Source organism: Plectropomus leopardus, chromosome 3 (assembly GCF_026936395.1).
Source record: "Plectropomus leopardus strain MGB_pleo_1.0 chromosome 3, ASM2693639v1, whole genome shotgun sequence".
Lineage (NCBI taxonomy): Eukaryota > Metazoa > Chordata > Actinopteri > Perciformes > Serranidae > Plectropomus > Plectropomus leopardus.
In genome coordinates this window covers 20,233,455-20,252,929 of record NC_142178.1, presented here as the reverse complement: position 1 = coordinate 20,252,929, position 19,475 = coordinate 20,233,455, and the positions used below count along the sequence as shown (strand labels likewise).

Here is a 19,475-nt window from a genome sequence, read left to right as displayed (position 1 = left end):
ACCAAGGTAATTTTTTAAACAAAACTGGAGGGGGAGTTGTGGGGACGGTTGATGGTTCGCCTTTGACAAAGGTCATTTAAACCATGGGTTTGCAGTTGCAACAGGAAATGAGTAGGGTTGTAATGTAATTTGTTTGCAATAATGTGTATGTTGTATGTTTCCATGTATTGTTTGCAGCTGCTACCAAGGACCACTTTGGCCGGCAATAAGTGTTTTTAGTAATGGTTTTATGTGCTATCCTCTGGGATTTTTGGACATAATACTCCATGACAACTAAGGAAACACCAAGCATCATATGTGGTTGACAGCTCTAAAAAAAGCCAGTAAGTGGACCTTTAGTTACGTTTTTGGCTGGACAGCATGCAAAAGTCTGACAGTGGTGGTAAAGGGAGAGTGACTGATTAGAAAAAACACTTATAGCTTAGGGGAGGGTAAAGATGAAAAAAGAAAAAGTTACACCCCAGCCACCCCCCTCCTCTGACAAATAAAGTACAGTCAGAGGGTTTTGATCAGGTTTAGGTAGGGGTAACATACTGACAGGGAAACAGTCTTCAAGACAACAGCGGTCCTTTCTACTGTGCGATTGTGTCTTAAGTACAATATTCTTCATTTTAACCTGCATTCATTCATTTTTAGGCTGGACTGCTACAACGGGGCCAGAACTGTAAACTAATGTCAAGGCAAATGCAAGTCAGTGACTTAGTGTATGCCGCCCACTTTCTGTCTCAAACTAAAAGCTCCCTCAGTTTAAAAGGCCTCAAGCGTTTTGGACACGGTCCAGCCAAATATTAGGTTTTTACCTTGTCTTGTTTTCCAGTCAAGTTTAGCCCCACATTTACCTGCTGACGTGCAAATCACCAAATCAATGTCTACTGTTGCTACTTGTTTGTTCAATTGATCGATCACTTACCTCTTTTCAATATCTTGCATGTGAACAATGACTCACAACATCACAACAATGCTCTTGTTGAGGCCGTCTGCTAATTTCAGATGTCAGTTAACTGTTAGAAACTCACCACGAAACCCAACCTGACAGCAGGTCTACCCGCGCTCTGATTCGTCTGTGCTCTTTGAAGTATGTTAACAGCTCAGGTTAATTCACCACCTCACGCTTTTAGCTCACTATTGTCCAAAAGGCTGTGCAAACTCACTCACGCACACAATATGTTAATTTTCTCTACCCTCAATGCATTTCCTGTAAAACCACCACCACAGCTTTTGACAAGTGAAGCCTCAGGAGAAGAGGGGACTTTTCTCACGGCCGATAAAAATTACACAACTTTGCACAACTCTTCCCAGTAAGAGCATAATGTGGAAACTTTGGTCATTTTCTTCTTGTAGCTCACATGGCAGGTCACATGACAGAGGAGTTGAGATGGGTGTCTGAGAGGGATCAGTGCAGAGGAGGAAGTGATACCCTGAGCACAATATTTGCCGCATTACTGTAGCATGCATGAGGGGTGTCACTATGACGCTGCTGTTTATGAAACCATTTTGTGCAGAGGTCCGTGTCTAGACACCCACCCATCACCACGACCAGCCGCCTACCCATGTACACACATCACCACCCACCCACACACAAACCCACCATTTTACAATTTCAATCAGATGTCAAGCTCAGCGGGAGGGAAGGAAAAAATAGCTTGAGAAACCTAACTTCCAGGTTTGTCTCTTCCTCCCATTTCTCCTTGGCCAAAACCAGACGTCTCAGCTTTCAGCCACTCCGCCGACTCTTCTACTCTTACATCTCACACTGTCTCCTCAGCCCGAGCCTCTCAGAGTGTTCTCACTCTCATTTATCACTGTTGGCAAGCACCTGCTTTGAGTTTCGACACCTGCCTGCCAACACCAACACGCCGTCAACGAAGGAGCCAACAGGTCACTCTAACAGTGTGCAGACCTGCGGCCCAGAATACAACAAACACACAACAACACTCCTTCACACAGTGAACATCCGTCCACACACCCACAGCCATATGCAGCAGAGGGATTTGTGAATGAGCCACTGCTCTTACCTTGGCACTGGAATCCTTGTTTCCCAAAGCCCCTGTGGACAGAAAACAGTGATGAGAAATTTGGGGAATTCACAAGAGATGCACTGACAATGAGGTATGCACACTTGGCTTGAGCAGTAAAGCAGGGTATTTAAAAATCCTGAAGGTATGTTATTCAATACCATCATATCATCACATATACAGATATACAGATAGGTAGATAGAAAGATACTTTATTAAACACAACAGGTGTGCTTTATGATGAGTTAAGGAGGCAATTAAGCTTCATAAGTTTTCCATGACCAGTTGTATTTCTTAATTTAATAAGGAAAACAGATGTGAGAATATTACTTTTCTTAACATTTTGTAGGTTTATATTGTGTATTTATTATTATGAAAATAGATGAAGGTTTGTGCCATTGGCCTGTCTAGGGAGCAGCCTGGGGTGGTACAGGTCAGATCTGATTGGCCTCCCTAGGTGCCACCCCATTATGGCTGGCTATCTTCCCAGTCAGTCTGAACTGTTAAACAAATAAACTGAATTTTCGTTTATAGGTGCAATTCAGTATTAAATGTGACAGGCAGTAATATGCCAGAGTATTGTCTAGCCCGGCTAATTTTACAGACAAATAAATTGATACAACTGTTTAAAAGTTTGTTCACATAGACTTATTTATTTTATTTTTTGTATTTCATTCTTGCTATTGCACTATTTACCTTTGGAGGAACAATTTCTTGTTAAAAAGTATGGAAGAGTTATTTTACTTTTGTGTGGTGTCACTCTTCCTACAAACAGGAATGTAAAAAGCTACAGTGTTAGTAATAAAGCAGGTATGGGTAGTTGAGACAAAAATGGTAAATTAGAGCTGTGCCAATGCATGTGCCTGAAGCAGCGCTCGGAGGACTCCTGCATACCAGCCCTGCACAAGTCAGTGCCCTACTTGGGCCACCCTAGAAAAAAAAGTCTGGACACGCCACTGGTGAGCGCCGCACACTATACACTGTATACCCGGGTAAAATTTCAGGAAGATATGAAATATTGCATACCGCCCAAGCCTAATGCACACACATATCAAATCACACATGGACACACACATATCAGCGCACACAGCTGCAGCAGCAACAGTGGGGCCCTGTGTCTCTGTGTCTCCAGCTGCATTCCTCCACCAGACCCCCAGTTTCAGAGATGGGTGTCGGGTCGATGCGGTAAACGCCGAGCAGCAGCGCCTGCTCTGCGGCTGCCGTCAGCGCATCTCCCCCCGACAGGCCCGCGCTGCTGTCGCATTGTGGGAAACTGGGGGAATGGCGCATCGCAGTGTTTTTGACAATGACAATGAATGAAACACTGCGGTTGTCTGAGCGCTGTCTGTGTGAAAGGAGGCCGAGCAGAGCCGCAGCAGCGGCAGCAGCAAGTGAATCACCTGTGTCCTCCCCCCCCTCACTCACTCACCAGATGAAGTCCGTGCAGTGGCTGCAGAAGGTGGGCTGCTTGAAGAAGCGCGCGATGAACTTGTGGTTCTTCACCTCGTGCACATTCTTCTGGCGGAGGGCTCCCTGTCGGGCGAAGACGCGCGCGTTCTCCGGTGCCTCTCCGTCGCTGCTGGGGTCAGCCATCTTAACGAGGAAGCGGCGGCGGCGGTCCGAGAGGATCGAGGGGTGAGGAGAGCGAAGACAGAGAGGGAGAGACGACGGAGAACGAGTGGCGGTGCAGGTGCCTCCTCCTCCTCCTCTCCGCCCCGCTGACCGCCTCGGTGTCGCTCGTGCTGCCGGTGTTTTGTCGGTCTGTGTCCAGCTCGCGTTGAAGCTGCTGCTGCTGCTTCTTCCGGCGGGTCCCCGTGCCGCGCGCCTGCTTCCCTGTTCTCACCAATGTGTTGCTGCTTACAACCCCCCCCCTTCTCTCTCTCTCTCTCTCTCTCTCTCTGATACCCTTGTCAAAACTACCACGAGTGCGCGCGCGCAGTTGTTTACCTATGAAGCAATCCCTGTCATCAGCTACACAAGTTAGACCACAAGCACTGCATACTTTCTGCGGTGTGTGATTACAGACACACACACACTCACAGGGCTTGATCACTGACCTAACAATGGCCCTCGGGCCCCACATTCAGGGCCCCCCAAAGCACTGGGTTCACTTGGTTTTGGTAATGTGATGAAGAAGTATGTTAGCGATATAAAGAGGGTCTTCACATAAAACTCGGCCATCTATGCAGTACAAAGATGCAAATACGTTTGAAATTGGTGCTGCATAACCAGAGAAAACTTGCAAACTTGTGCGTTGATACAAACGCAGTCGGCTGGTAACAAACAATCTCATATTACAGTTAAACCATAAGCTAGAATGTGTTTCTTTTTATGATAATTTTATTACTTTCCATAATATCAACATACACCCTGTCAACACACAATAGACTCAACCAAATACTACGAGACAACACAAAAAACACAGTACAACATTGTCCAGTAGAGTCCAGACTCCTCCTCCACATCCTATGTATAATTGTCTTGAGAGATTTTAGATTTTCAGTCCCATCATCATCATCAATGATCACAATCAGGGTTGGAAATTAGCACCAGTCACCAGCAAAATGCTGGTAAAATGTGCAAGTGGCTGCTAGATATGCTTCATTCACAAGCTGAAAAGAAAACAATGGTATCTATTGAGTGGCTGGCAGATATTCAAGTCCACCAGTCACAGTGGCAGGTGGACAAAAAAGTTAATTTCCAACATTGATCCCAATTTCATGTCCCAGATGGATCCATTCCGGAGAACACTATCCTTTAATTAGTGATAAGTTTCAGCAAGAAGATAGTCCAGGAAAGGCTCCCACAAATCTATGCAATCCCGGACATTTCCTTTAAGTACAGTTAGTTTTTTCATGTGGAAAAACATCTAAAACTTCTTCTATACCACATTGTGACTGTAGGAGGTGTGTCCTTTTTAATCCATTTCAGCAGAATACATTTCCTCACCAAAAATAGCTATTTATCAAGCAGTGTGTTTCAGAGAAGGAAGTGGCATGGTTTTAGTAGAAATATTAGAATATGTTTATATTGTATATTATGAATATGTTTCTGAAAACATCTGAGGAGTGGAAAAGGCTACACTGTAACAGAATCTTGGTTTACATTTAATCAACGCTCCAAAAATGCAGTCAGCAGTCGGTTTGCTATGACGTAAACGGGCGATCACACCGAGATGCATCGTGCAAGGTGTGACCGCTCCAAAAACGCCTTGGAAGAGCATCTGTAAAAACAGTTGGGACTGCCTGGAGCAGTGCTGCATGTACATACATGTGTGTGACCAAAAGTGACATCGATGAGGGGTGCAACTCTGCGCCTTGAGCATATTTAAACTTTTACGCACAACCGAAAATAGCCACAAAAACCCATCACACAGCAGCAAGAGAGGAGCACCCAACAGGCGTGCTGTACCATAGGGAAAAAATGGTTTTGCTGGAGAGTTTTTTTCAGTGACACGCCTCGGTGAAAATGATAATATTACAAATTTATGGTGAAGTCACTGACCAAGACGCCAGGAGGTCACATCTCCAAGCCAAGAAATAGTCCCACAAATAACCCTCCTGTAAAGATACAATCCTGACAAAACGGGAAACAACGAACCCACAAATAGTGTTCGAACTTTTGTTTGTCAATTTCAATGTGATAATGTGTAGTAATATGTGAGGTTTATAGGTGCTGTTATGCAGATTTTGTTGCCTATGAACGGAGCCATGCTACCTGTTTCCCCTATTTCTGGTGTTTGTGCTGAGTTAAAGTAAACCAGCTGCTGGCAGTAGCTCAACATTTATCCTTCAGATTTCCGCATGCTGTGGTATCAATCTTCTTATCTCTCTCTCTGTAAGAAAGACATAAGTGTATTGCCCAAAATGTCAAAATATGGTGAATTGCAGAAACATATTACATGAAGGCAAGTAGAATGGGGAGCAGTATAACAGGTTAACCTGGTCACGCACATGTAAGGCTGCATTACAAGCTAGGTCAAAGCGGAGACTGCTCCAAGCCACAGACCGTCACAAAAGTCTGCGTGTTAACTGAAGGTACGTTGAGGATGTTGTACCACTTAAGGGTAACGCAGGCCCTCAGCTACTGTAATGTTGTGGCCTGTCTTCAAGAGCGATGCTTCTCATCCTGAGGGTAGGGACCTCTGGAGTGTTAACCCTTTGAAACCTGGGCAGATTGGCTTGTTTTCTTTCAAAAACATAAGAAGTGGGCGATGAGCAAACTTAAGAGGAAATCACCCAGAAATTAGCAAGAAATTAGTCAAAAGTACAAGAAAAATACCTGAAATTTAGCAAAAAACAAACAACATCAATAACAAAGCCGGAAAGTTAAAAAAAAACACAAAAACAAAACAACCATACACAATTGAAAAAGACACAGAAATTATCCGAAATATACTACTTTAAATTAAAAGTAATTTTGTATTTTCTTTGAAAACTACATAGTTATAATTATAAATTTAGTTCTCTAGCCTTTTTTCAAGCTTTTTTTTTTAGAAATACCTTTCAAAATCTACTAATTTCTTGAAATTTTGTGCCAAGTTGTGTGCTGCCATTGTTCCCATGTTTGTGCAAATGTTCAAACGTTTAACAAGATTCGAATTACTGTCCCATGGATTTATGTCTCCACCAAGCAGCTGCAGTTTGCAGTCATGTCTGTCAAGACTCAAACATGTAGTAAACACTTTGAAGGAATTTAATCAAAGATATTAAGTGTGTTCTTTGGCAAAATGAAAGTTATCACTATAGTGACATGTACATTTCCAATGAATATTTTCCAGAGAGAAACATCCTGTCTTCACTTAGAGACTGTTTTTACAGAGAAGTGCAGAGGACTGACAGAGAACTTCATCACATGGTGCAACAACAATCACTTTAAAGTCATTACCAGCAAAAACCAGTGAGCTTGTGGTGAAGCACCAGAGGAACAGGACAGGAAACAAAGTTGTAGACATGAAAACAGACAACATTTCAAATATGGATGTTGCTGCAAAGAAGCTGCAAATTCTAAAACGTGGATGCTTCACACTCATCTTCAACTCGGCTGCACAGATGATCTACGCAACCCGAGATTATTGTTACCATTTCAGTATCTGACCAAATGTGTCCCCGTCTGTTCCTGAGTTATGTTGAATAATGACTAGAAAACTGTATTTGGAGAACACTATGATGTCACAGTGAAGTTGATCTTTGACCTTTTGGATATAAAATGCCATGTGTAAATCACTGTGATCCTATTAGTCATGTGTGTGAAATTTTGTCATAATTAGCACATGGATTCTTAAGTTATGATTCAAAGCTTGTTTTGGGGTCACATTAACCTTTGACCTTTGCCTGTCAAGTTTTAATCACTTCATCATTAAGGGCGATTCTCAAGAAATTCCCTCAAGCCGTTCGTGAGAAATTGCATTCATTAGAAACAAGTTTAACTTGCTGTAATCATCCCTTTTGTTTATACTGGCTATACTGGCTATCTGTTCCAAAATCAATTTTAATGTTGGTGATAAAGGGGAAAAATCCACAGTCCTCTTCCATGTAAAAATACTATCCAAAGTTTATCTAAAGCTATTGTGAGGTCTCAGCAGCCTTTGTTTTTTTTTTTTTAGCACAAAATTACCTGTTTGTGTTGATTTCCCTCCACCGCAGCTCCGCAAGGAAACACTGTCGAGGAACACAGAGGGGGACATTTGTGATGAAAAAGCCAACACAGCGAGAAAATCCTGTTTCAGTGTTAATATGAGTCATCGACTTTAGTTTAGAAAAAAAACAATCCAACGTAATGTCTCTAAACTTTGGAAATAAGCAGCATGAAAGCAGAACAGCAACTGACGCAAGATTTAGAGAGGATATAGTTTATAGTTGGTCAGCTTTGTTTAAATTTTATTTTCTTTAGTCTTTGTTTTGAAAAGTTCCTTCAACAGTTCCAAGACCTGCTTTTATTAAAATTTTACTTTTGACATATTCCTAAATTATTTTGTGAGTGAATCATGGCCATTTAAAAAAAAAATCAAGGTTTGAAAACAAATTATTCATGATTAAAAAAGAAAACACACCCCGAGTTCAATACATTGTTGGATTTTGCATTACAATAACGTACAGATTGAGTTAATCTGTTTTATTAAAAAATCTGATCATTTATTATGAATTGACTTGCCGCATCGTGTATCTTTTTATGACATTCACATTATGAATTTTGCCTTTAATTTATCTGAAATAGTCATGTTATGCGTAGGAGGTTACGTGTGAATGACAGACATGAATATCTGAACCTGCTATGTCACAGGTTTAATGTGAGAAGGGGGCTTAAAGCTGCGTTCATCATTTGACACCTTCCCACAATTCCAAGCAATCATACCAGCAAAGATGCCATTAAGAAGCATACATGCATTGAATAAAAACAAATTTGACATTACACAGATGGTGTGAAACGTTGTGCAATACGTTTCAGTTATTGCATCAAAGACTCTTTTTTATTTTTATGAAATGCCGGGACTCTAAAAGGAAGTTTCCTTTCCGCCGCTGTATTTGTTCACACCAGGAAGAATATCACCATGAACTTGTTTGCATCTCTGACCTCCTTTTGAGATAAAAACATAATGGACCTATGTAAATAAGTTGGGGTCTTTTTCCACGATATTTTACTAATATTTTTTTGCAGAATTTTCTAAGAAAAACTTTGTGGCATTTAGATATTTTTAACATAATGAATTATAATATAAGACTTTACCAATATTTTATTAATAGTTTACTAATATTATTTTAGATATTTTATTGACATTTCTTCAAGTATTTTGCTAATATTTTACTGATATTTCACTAATATTTCATTGAAATTCCTCCTGATATTTTAATAATATTTTGGGGATATTTTACTGACAATATTTGGATATTTCACTAATATTCTTTTGGATAATTAACTAGTATTCTTTTTTTACATTTCCTCAGATATTTAATTTCTTTGGGATATTTTACTGATAATTTATCTGATATTTACACACATTATTTGTGATATTATGCTGATAAAATATCAGAAAAATATAATAATAACATAAAAGAAAAAGAGATTACAAGAGTTCATGGGAGAATATTAAAAGATTCAGGTGGTCATGAATGCTCCTTGCTAACCGGGAGAAGCTTTTTGAAATATGGTGAAATACTAGGTAAACAGATCATCTAAACAGCGGTAAAGGTGGGCTTGAAATTACTCAAAGAAAATTTACAACCTTGGTTAGCTTCTTAAATTTTTTAAGCCTGTTTTGAAACTTGATGGTTGAGATGGAAAAGAGCACCTCCGACTGATACAGTACAGAACAAAAACAAGGTTATGCAACATGCCGTTTAAGGATAGATGATGCCTTTTACTGTACAGATTGTGACTTGAATCGAGTTGTTATCGGTACCAAAGATCAGGCTGCAGATTACAGGAAGTACACAGGTATAGTGCTAGAGTCAAACTGTGCGAGGGCCTGTTGTTGTTCTGAACTTGATCTCGATTTCAGTCAAACTACTCTTATTTCTCTGAATGCACACTTTGTCTTCACCGCTGCCAACACAGAGTTGAACGGTGCAGTGAGCATGGATTGGTGTGACATAAGACAGAAGATGGAGAAAAGAATTTGGGGTACTTGCAGCTTTGCCAGTCTTCACCTCTGTGCACAAATGACCAAATTCTGCAGAGAGGGGATGTAAGTTTGGAAAAACACCTCCTTGGTTAAGATAGTATAACTGAGCTTTTCACTGCTTCAGACCTCCTGAACAGCATTTTGTTTTGGTTTATATCTCAGCCTTTAGACACTGAGGACAAACAGTTTTAAGACAATGTGCCATCCGTGGTGACCTAAAGCCCAATGTTGGTCTTAAGTTCATGCTCTGTGCAAATCATGCAACAAAACTGAATCTTTCTGTTTAAACCTGTTTGTTCACAAAAGACCTTATCTTACCACTTTCAGAACCAATCGTTTCAAGCAAAGAGTTTCCTCTTAACCTTTTGAGAGCTTTTCAAAAAGCATCTGAGACACTTTTCATAGAAACAAGGGGATCTTCTGAGCTAAGAGGAGACGAGGAGTTGATTTCAGGTGCTACAATATGACATCATATTTTATGTATTGATTTCCTGACTACCCTCCACACAGGTTTGTTGACAAGTGAATGGTCTGTGTCAGTAAATGCAATATTAACCCTAATGTCATCTAAAATATGCTTTTTAAAAGTTTATGTAAAGTACTTCTAACTTCTTACAGACTACATATAGCACTGAAATGCTTTGTGAATTGATCTTCGACCAAAAACATCTCAAGAGTTAAGACTGACACGTGCCTCAGCATTTTCCTTTTAAGTCAGTTCCTAATAGTTTTTCAGGGCTGATACTGATAATTAGCAGTTGATCTGATATTTGGAACCGATATGCATTTACAGTAAAAATGAAAATCTTTCTGTCAATATTTAGAATTGGGAATATAACAAACTTCAATACAAAACTTTGTTTAAATGACTTTGGCAAATGTTTAATCAAACCTGAGAGTTTCTACATCATATACAGCATGTTCCCAGCTCCTTTTTCTATAAAGTCAAGTGAAATCTCAAATTAAAAAATGAATAAATAAAAACAGCTCCCAGAGGTCTCCACAAAGTAAAAGTTCCTCCCGTGCTGACACTTTCTTCGTCCTCAATAATCAGTCAGGCTGATAATCTGTCGACCCCAACATCCCAACACATTTACTGAGAGCCTTTACTGATCTTACTTGAATTCTAATTTCTTTTGTACTGTCTTTTATTTCCTCCATCCTATACACCTAATTGTTTTTTTCTTAATCTGTTTTCTTTTAAACCCTGTTGATTTTATGACTTGTATGTTTTATTTCGCTGCCTTGTGACACTTAGTAACACTTTTTTTGAAAAGTGATCTATAAATTGTTATTATTATTATTATTATTATTATTATTATTATTATTGCTTTAAGCCTTAGAGTAGTTTGTGACTGTAACTCCAGAGCTTCTTTGCTGTACTGTTTGTTGAGCAGCAGGGTAACCATGAAGAACATGTTTGTATGTCCTGGTTAAAGGCAAGACGACCTTCTGACGTTCCTCACTGACCGCTTCATGCTATATGTTCATCATTATGGTAGTCTATCGACTGATGACCTGTTTAAGGCATTGCTCATTTTAAAAGTCCCTTCACTTCCTAAAGGTTTTCTAAAAATGTTCAGAGTAATTCGCTGTTTTGCAACATTTGGACATTCCCTTGAAAGTACTACGTATTTTGAAACTAATTATAGGGGAAGTGGAAAGGGTAGCCAGTTAATAGTGTTGTATATTTAAAGGAAAATTATGGTAGTTTGATGGAAATTAGAGGGTGTCGATTGACAGAGCCCATTAGTACCAATTAATATTAAGGTTAGTTTGTTTTTCCTTTGGAAACTTTGTTTCTGTCTGTGGCAACTGTCAGACAAACACAGCAACAACAAAAACACATTACAGTTAAAGACAGACATTTAACAACAAAGTGGGAAAGACAATGTCTTCTTTACCTGACAGAGAGGCACTTGATAACTCCAGTAAATATTTCTGTGTTTGATACTTAAATTTGATTGTATGTTCACAAGTAATTCACAACCAGACTGGTCAATTTTTAGTTCTGTGTCAAACTACAAGTAAATATAGTTATTTAATGAAAACTAGAATAAGGAAGTTCTAGTATCCACTGAAGACTTTCTCCATTTCTCTTCTTATTATACGACCACATCAAGAGGAAAATAGTAGGCTAATGTACAAGTACAATTTTGAGGTACTTTGAGAAACATCAAAAAACAAGAGGGTAACGTGGTGCCATGACCAAGTATTCATGTCACTAAATAAAAGAAGCAATACTGCAAATATTGCATTCAAAATATTCTTTGAGCAAAAGAACATAAGTATTAGCAACAAAATGCATTTAAAGTATCAAAAGTAAAGATGCTCAATGTCCCTGCCAGTTTTAAGTGTTTTATTATTGAATTGTCGTTAGACACTGGGGTTGCAGCGATACACCGGTTTTAAGATATATCGTGATATCAAATCTGGTACGCTGCATCAAATAGTAATATTTATGTTTGAACCGTTTGAAACCTGAGCAAATTGGCTTAATTTCTTTCAAAAATATGGGAAGAATGCAATAAGCAATTTAAAAAGAAATTACCCAAAAATTGACAAGGAATTAGGTGTTATTTTTTTAAATGTACAAGAAAATTACCTGGAAAATTTGCCAGAAAAAACAAAAACAAAAACAAAAACAAACAAACAAGGAAAGGACCGGAAAAGGGTACTTAAAAATTCTAATAATTTTATGTAACATAATTTAGAATGTGTAATTATGGTAATTAGAAATATAGCTACAATAACTTTCCCTAGCTTAATTTTTTAAGTCTACTAATACCTTGTAATTTGTGGAACATTGATTACCACTTTGCTTATTCCCCTTTTTCCCATATTTTGGAAAGTAATTACACCATTTTGCTCATGGTTCAGGGGTTAAAATACTTGTAAAGGGCGTCTGAAACAAGCACAAGAAAAGTGATGTCACTCAAGGTTTCAAAGGGTTAAACGGTACATGGCTTAAATAAAATATATAAATAAAATAAATTAATAAAAATTAAATGCATCCAGTTTTGGCATAAATTACAGATTATCATACCACTAATGATAAAGCTCGTTTGAGTAAAAGATCTCAATACGACAAATCACTCAGATAATTTACAAATAATTCTAACAATAAATAGAAGCTTCTCACTTGAAAATAATTATGGATAAATTCCATGAATTTAGTAAGAAATTAGGGGACCCATTACAACAAAGTACTAAAGTGATAAGTTGTATGTGACCCAACCTGAGTGCAGGTGGACACACTGCCATAAACTATGATCTCGCGCCCTCTTGTGATAGAAAAGAGGCCGAGCAGGTGCTGCTCTATCCGCTGTTTGTGTAACAACCTGCAAGCCCCGCCCACCACACCACGTCCTATTGGTCAGAGCTGTGCATGGAAACACATGATTGGATACGTCAGGGCTCCCGGAACACAAGCCTATACATGAAAATATTGTGTAAGTGTCCTACCTCCAACCCAACACAGCAGTAAGTGCCAGTCTTAACCCTTCTAAATGACAATTTAAATGTAACCTAAGACTGTGGAGTGAATGTTTGAGGTAGTACTAACTGAGAAACGTCACATTTTCATTTAAACTGTCAACAGTAATGCCGACGTCTCCTGTTAACACGCGGATCCCCCTCACCAGTTTCGGTCATCTCATAACAGAGGTGAAGGTAAGAGCAGGGTTTCACTTATGCATGCTCAGTTTGCAGCGGTGAGGTGACATTAAACAATGTGGTCGATTCATTAAAAATGTATCTCGCTCGATAGACAAATCAGTTAATTTAGCAGTCAAGGAAATATTTGCATTTTAAAGTTTTAACCGTTGACAGGCTATAAAATCTTTTTGTCTGTTGCCTAGACTATGTAAGCCCTTTTAAGATATTACGTTTTTTCTTCCTCTGATGAATGTACACGTTTGTTATCAGCACTTTTCACGACCTGAAATTCTGATTTAATAATCTGTATTGCTATCATTATTATCATTACCATTATTAGTAGTAGTATTTTTACTATTGTTCGAAATATTATTATTATTATTATTATTATTATTATTATTATTATTATTATCATCATCATCATTCCCCTAAACAAGTACAATATTAATGCATTTTTCTGATTTTTTTTTAGTATGTTACCTCCTCATTTGATTTTTTTTTGTTAACGTCTTTGTATGTAATATTTTTCTATCCTGCATGTTTTTATACTATAGGATATTTGTCATGTATGATGGTATTTTTATCTTGAGCACATTGAGTCTATGCGTGTCATATGAAATGTGCTATAAACTTGACTTGACCTCATTTCTTTTGGCTTGAGCATATACAAAAAATTAAAATAGTTTTAGCCCTTATTTAGCCTATCCCTAGATGTGCAATTCGCTTTGTAGCAGTAAAAACTATAAAACAGCAAACAGATGTGCATAAGTAAAGATACCAATAAAAAATATTTGCAAAATAAATGTAACAATAATAAATACAAACATAATATATTGATTTGTGTTTTGAAAAATACAGGCATCTGTCAGTGTAGTCAGCCTAATGTTAGACTGTGTTGTGTTGCTTTAGCGATAAAATAATGAATACAAAACATAAGTCTACAGTGTATTCAATACAAAACATCAAATGTTCATCCAGGTTTTTAAGCTTTGTTTTTTTCAGAAGGTCAAAGGATTCATATTATTTATACTTGTTAAAATATAGATATAAAACCTGCTGTAACTGTTTGTTTTGGGGTTGTTATTTTGTTGTTGTTGTTGTTGTTTTTGTTTTGTTGGGCTTGTGTTTTTCGGCCTGTTGGGGGCAGCGGAAAACAGTTGTAACACTGACAGGCTACTTTTTGACATGACATGGCAAACATTTATATAATTACATCACCAGCAGGTTTTATTGGAATATTGTTTGTGTCCACCTGAAGAATTTAATTTGTAATTATCCTCCTTTACTTAGGTTTTATTCTTTACCAGCTTCTGAGTGAGAAATGTGGGGGTTTAGCAGCTAAATGCTCCACTAGCTAGCCGCAAACTTTGTCTGCCGCTGACAAAATGTTACAGTGACTTTTGAACAGAAGTGAGGACTTTCACGTGCCAGAACAACCAACTAGTCTTCAGCCTTGAAGTCTTTGTCTTGTTAAATGTTAAAAAGCTGTTTGAAACACTTAAAATAAAGCATAAATCTCACCTTAGTGTCGCTTGTCCAAGTGCCGTGGTCCAGGTCCAGGTGCGTGTTGTAGTGCGGCTTCTTCTCCGCCGCACTGTGATGCGCCAAACCGTCATGCGCTCCGTACTGCCCCCTGAGGCCAAAGGAGAAAAACACACTGAGAACTGCATTTGCTTCAACAAGCGACACAAAGGCGGGATTTTTTTTTGTGTTAAAATGCAGGTGTTTTTAAACAGTTTAAACAGTTAAACAGTTTTTAAACTTTAAAAGTCTCGAACAGGGACACAGTTTCTAGAGCATTTTCTCAAAAAACAGCCATCTGCTGCGGCCGAAAACCATGACAGCTGTGACAGTGAACCAAAAACAATGAAGTTGTGGCCTGACAGCTTAACAATAAACTGAAAGTCGCATATTTTGTCCCCTTGTCAATTATAGTGTTATTATTTTTTTTAAAAAAGTATAGATTGAGATTGAACATTATTGTCCACCTCAATGGAAATTTGTCTTTGCTCAGATACAGCAAAAGATACAGATACATTTTCATACATTTTTTAAATACAACATGCACAACTTACAATAAACAAGATACAGTAGTGCAAACACGCAGGTAGAAGTTATACATTATATAAATATAAATAAATAATAAAATCTTACAAAATAGTAGTTTTCCCTAATACAATTACTCTATCGTCACATGAAGGTCTATGTGTGTAGTTCCTCTTAAAGAAGAAAATGCTGCACACTGCTGCTGCACCACAGTCATTTCCACTTAATGTGGTTGTTCCAGGTTCAGTTTGTCTGCAAAAGTGGGACATGGATTTACAATTAAACTGTTCTCAATGAAATCTTAATAGAATCAGAAAAAATATAAGAGCAGCTGCTGTTTTCTAAATGATTTTAACAGCCATTAACTCATCATGCTCCAGTCGACAACATGGTTTCATAATTGAATCTGTATCAGGCTTGCAGGGCTGAAAAAAATGGTTTTCTCCTCTGCTAATACTGACTGCAGAATAAATCAGCATTACTGAACAGAGCTGCCTGGTCAGCACTCTGCCGTCGCCTCTGGCATGCTCCATGCAAGTCTAATGTTCATAATGGAAATTATTCCTCTGTTTACATGAATCCTCACATTCTGCAATTTACCCCTCCTCCCATGTGTTAAATGAACATTTCACTCCATAAAATTCAGAATTCTTGAATTAAGAGACAGTACAGCACAGTACAACTTGTCAGAAAACCAAGATGTTGTCAGTAACATCAGTTAGCCTGGTTACTCTTTGTTAACAATACCAGTAAATAACAACACATTACACAGTAATTTGTGCATACAAACACTGTTGCAAAACGTCCACAGATAAAAGACAATGAGTTGCTCATTCAATTATTTGAATCAGACACAAAACAAGCAAGCAAATTTTATTCAGCACATTTCATTACAGGCCAAAGCACTGTGTGCTACACAAAGTGCGAGGTCCAACTAACAAGCACAAAAGAAAGCCAGAAACTGACTGAAAGTGAAGCAAGTCTATTAAAACTAAAACTAAAAAAAAAAATAATTAAATTATAATAAAGACAAAGAATATACCAATAAAGATATTCATGTCAGTCAGATCTGATAAACTATTTTTTAATTAAATAATAACACAAAAGTAGACAATTGAAAGTGCTAATAAACAGTGTGTTACTATAGCTTTCGCTACTGTTGATGCACAAAGAAGCCATCTCAGATTTTGAAGTCAAGAACCTGTAAAGTTGCTTCCAGGCTATAAGACACAAAAAAAAAAAAAGCAGGTTTTCCTGACCTGATACACAAGCTTTGATGAGAACAGCGGGTGTGTCATATTCTACAGGTTGGACAGAGAGGATGTGTCTTGCACATAATAGTCTTCTAGTTTAAAAGAAAAAAAGGACAATAATATAGAAAGGCAACACTCCTACACATATATGATGTTTACCTGTAATAAGAGAACAAGTTATCTCTGCAATCCACCATTTTCTACTTCTTTTAACCTCCATTATGCATTGTGCAATTTTGTGGATTAGAGAAATGTGTTAATAAGTGAGATTTGGAGGTGCTGGTAGGTAGATTTGTCAGTGAGTCAAAATGAATGTGAAACTTACAATGATGGGAACATGTCCCAAGTTTCTCATCAATACCTGAGAGCTCTGGTGAGTCTCATTATAATCTAGATGAAAGTCTGCTCTTTGATTTTTAGATATTGATTGACCACACTAAGGTACACTTAGTCACTTAAGTTACACTTAGGTACGCTAAAGGGCTTATGGTGGTAGCGTTTAAAAATGAGAGAGCTATCAATCTACTCTCTGCAAGAATAAACAGCTGCATGTTTATCAAACTAGTTTTAAATTTTAGCTTGAAAAAAGCACAAGCTTTAAACACATTTGGAATTTTTAGACATTATTTAGATGTGTCCAGCATCATAAAAATCATTCTTTCCTGTCAGCAGTTATGGAAAAAAACAGACTTTAATGTATTTCAGTTGCAGCCTGTGCTGGAGAATTGAGATATTTTGTCAATAAACTCAGAATATGCATTAAAAGAAAAAACTTCAAAATCTTCTGCCAAAGGGAATTACAGCTTTAAGCTTTTATCACACAGTTAAACTCTCATGGCAAAAAAAGACTGCAGACAGTCTGTGGAGAATGAACTCTGTGCTGCCAGCAAGTCCTGATGATTAGCTTCAGCTTTATGAATAATTCAGTTTAATCTAATTTAAAAGTGTGTGTTGAATGTGACTTGCATGACCATAAACCAGTTTGTCACCTCAGTTCTGCCTCGTCATGCCACTCAACAGACCATCTGTTTGAACATGCAAAACTATTTTGTGTTTGAGTCTCAACTGTCTCTGACACTGGTGAAGAAACTGCTCAACTTCTTGTCACATAGCTTTCAAATTAAGTTTTGTGTTATGTGATTTTGTGCAGCATTTTTCTCCTCCAAGATAACAAGCAGAGAGCAGGCTCTCATCTAGATTATAATGAGCCACAATAGAGCTCACAGTTATTGATGATAAACACCCCACGTGTTCCCGTCATCTTAAGTTTCATCTTCATTTTGACTCAAAGCTGTTAGGCTGGTTGACAAACGGATGGGTAGATAATGTCATAAATCTACTGCATTTTTTTCTACCCTAAAAGACAAAGAGTTTGATGACGGAGATGCCATGGGAGGAATTTGGGGTTTGGTGTCTTCAACATCAAACTAGCAACCCTACGTTTAATGGTTTTACCTCCTGAGCCACAGCTGTTCCAAGTTCATCGATTTGACACTTGGTTTTGTGGTTAACTGTTTTTTTTCTTTCGTTTTTATATGTAGTTCATTCTATTAACTTTATTTTTTGTGCTTTTGAATGCACATTGAGTTAACTTGCAATGAAATGTTAATAGAAACTATATTACTCTGCCATAACCCCCTTTAAACAATATTTTGAGATACCTTTAATATTGAGACAAAATGTGAAAAACATTTTTAAAAAGTCTGTGTGCAGTACTTCCTCTTACTGTGGGTGTTTGTTGTTTTTCTGTGTGTTTCAGAGGCAGCTGCTTGGCATTGAAGCCCCGGCTTCTGTGGAACTGACTGGGTGGAGGAAATACTTTAATAGCTACACTCTGCAGGGTCGCAGAAATGTAATTAACACACAAATACATGCACAGGCTTCATTCAATATTAACATTTACATGTTTACATATGAAAAGAATAATTTACCCATGAAATGAACATTTTTATGTCAGTCATGCTGTGTTGTCTTGAATTAGTGATGAAAACGATGTTTTCTCGCATGCCTCCATGGAAAAGGCCAAACGTATTAATTTGTTGATTAATTGTAGACCACTTTTAACAATAGCAAAACTATATCAAAACATCAGTTTAAGAAACTATCAACAGGATTCATGCAGAATAATCCAAGCCTCATTTATGTAGTCATATGACCAAACGTGCATTTTCACTTAACCTGACTATTTAAGTCTGGCTTTGAAAAGAGCAAAGAGTCACTTTCAGTTCAGTTTTTAAAGTTACGTTTCAGAGAAAGTGCATGTGAAAGTACTGAGCATATTCCTTTAACTCCTCTCAGTTTGTAACATGTTCGTTGTCACTCTCTTACAGTGTGTGTTAGCTACATATGGGATCCTTGCTGTAACCGCAGCTGCCTACTGGATGCACAGACAAAACAAAAAAGAAAACCAGACGTCCAACTCCACAGCCTGAAATATCAACCTCGTACAGTGATGTATTCACTAATGATTAATTATGAAGTGAAGAAATCGAAGGAAATGTTGTGACACTACATCTGAATGTGAGAAAGTTTGAAATTGTTAATAAAATAAAATTGCTGTCTGATCATCATGCAGTGATATTATGAGAAATCACACTGGTTGCCATGGCATCCTTGAGTGTATGTGTGTGTACGTGTGTGCACTTGTATTAATGTGTGTGCAGTAAGACTGTTTTCCCACAAGGTGTCCCATCTGCTGTTGAAGAAACAGCAACCCAACCACAACTTTATGTTTTCTTTAATTTAATATTCTATTTTTCCATAATAAATCCCCTTTTAATTGTTTCGGAGAGTTAAGGTGGTCAAAAATTTATAAACCATTTTGTAAGACATATGTAGACATATGAAGGGCATACAGAGGACTACGATTTGCTTTATGCAAGT

At 37.9% G+C, this 19,475-nt stretch overlaps 2 protein-coding genes and 1 long non-coding RNA gene across 4 annotated transcripts in view; 1 reads left to right on the top strand and 2 right to left on the bottom strand.

The window, feature by feature from the left end:
* Positions 1–3,876, bottom strand: part of prkcba (protein kinase C, beta a) — a 39,971-nt gene extending 36,095 nt beyond the window's left edge. The window contains exons 1-2 of one of the 2 annotated variants that reach the window (XM_088075845.1): positions 3,445–3,876; positions 2,016–2,047 (exon numbers count right to left, since the gene is read on the bottom strand). In XM_088075845.1, coding sequence (XP_087931971.1) covers positions 2,016–2,047; positions 3,445–3,608 — 196 coding nt within the window. In that variant the 5' untranslated portion in view covers positions 3,609–3,876. The remainder of the gene's footprint in view (positions 1–2,015; positions 2,048–3,444) is intronic. The other variant, XM_042484561.2, reaches the window with a different exon arrangement.
* A 517-nt stretch (positions 3,877–4,393) lies between these two features.
* Positions 4,394–14,928, bottom strand: LOC148189981 (uncharacterized). The gene is made up of 3 exons (XR_015776252.1): positions 14,815–14,928; positions 7,632–7,675; positions 4,394–5,850 (listed from the first exon to the last, which is right to left on the bottom strand). It is a non-coding gene; the product is annotated as an uncharacterized LOC148189981 (long non-coding RNA).
* On the top strand, positions 13,012–19,185 carry LOC121941711 (uncharacterized). Its single transcript, XM_088075844.1, has 4 exons — positions 13,012–13,119; positions 13,238–13,308; positions 18,352–18,444; positions 18,923–19,185. The coding sequence occupies exons 2-4, from the start codon at positions 13,240–13,242 to the stop codon at positions 19,022–19,024; spliced, it is 264 nt and encodes an 87-aa protein (XP_087931970.1). The 5' UTR covers positions 13,012–13,119; positions 13,238–13,239; the 3' UTR covers positions 19,025–19,185.
* The last annotated feature ends 290 nt before the right edge of the window (positions 19,186–19,475 follow it).

Coding starts and splice junctions, on each gene's coding strand:
- LOC121941711 (XM_088075844.1), top strand. CDS start 13,240: ATGCCGACGTCTCCTGTTAACACGCGGATCCCCCTCACCAGTTTCGGT. Junction 13,309..18,351: donor ATCTCATAACAGAGGTGAAG/GTAAGAGCAGGG, acceptor TGTGTGTTTCAG/AGGCAGCTGCTTGGCATTGA. Junction 18,445..18,922: donor CTCTGCAGGGTCGCAGAAAT/GTAATTAACACA, acceptor ACTCTCTTACAG/TGTGTGTTAGCTACATATGG.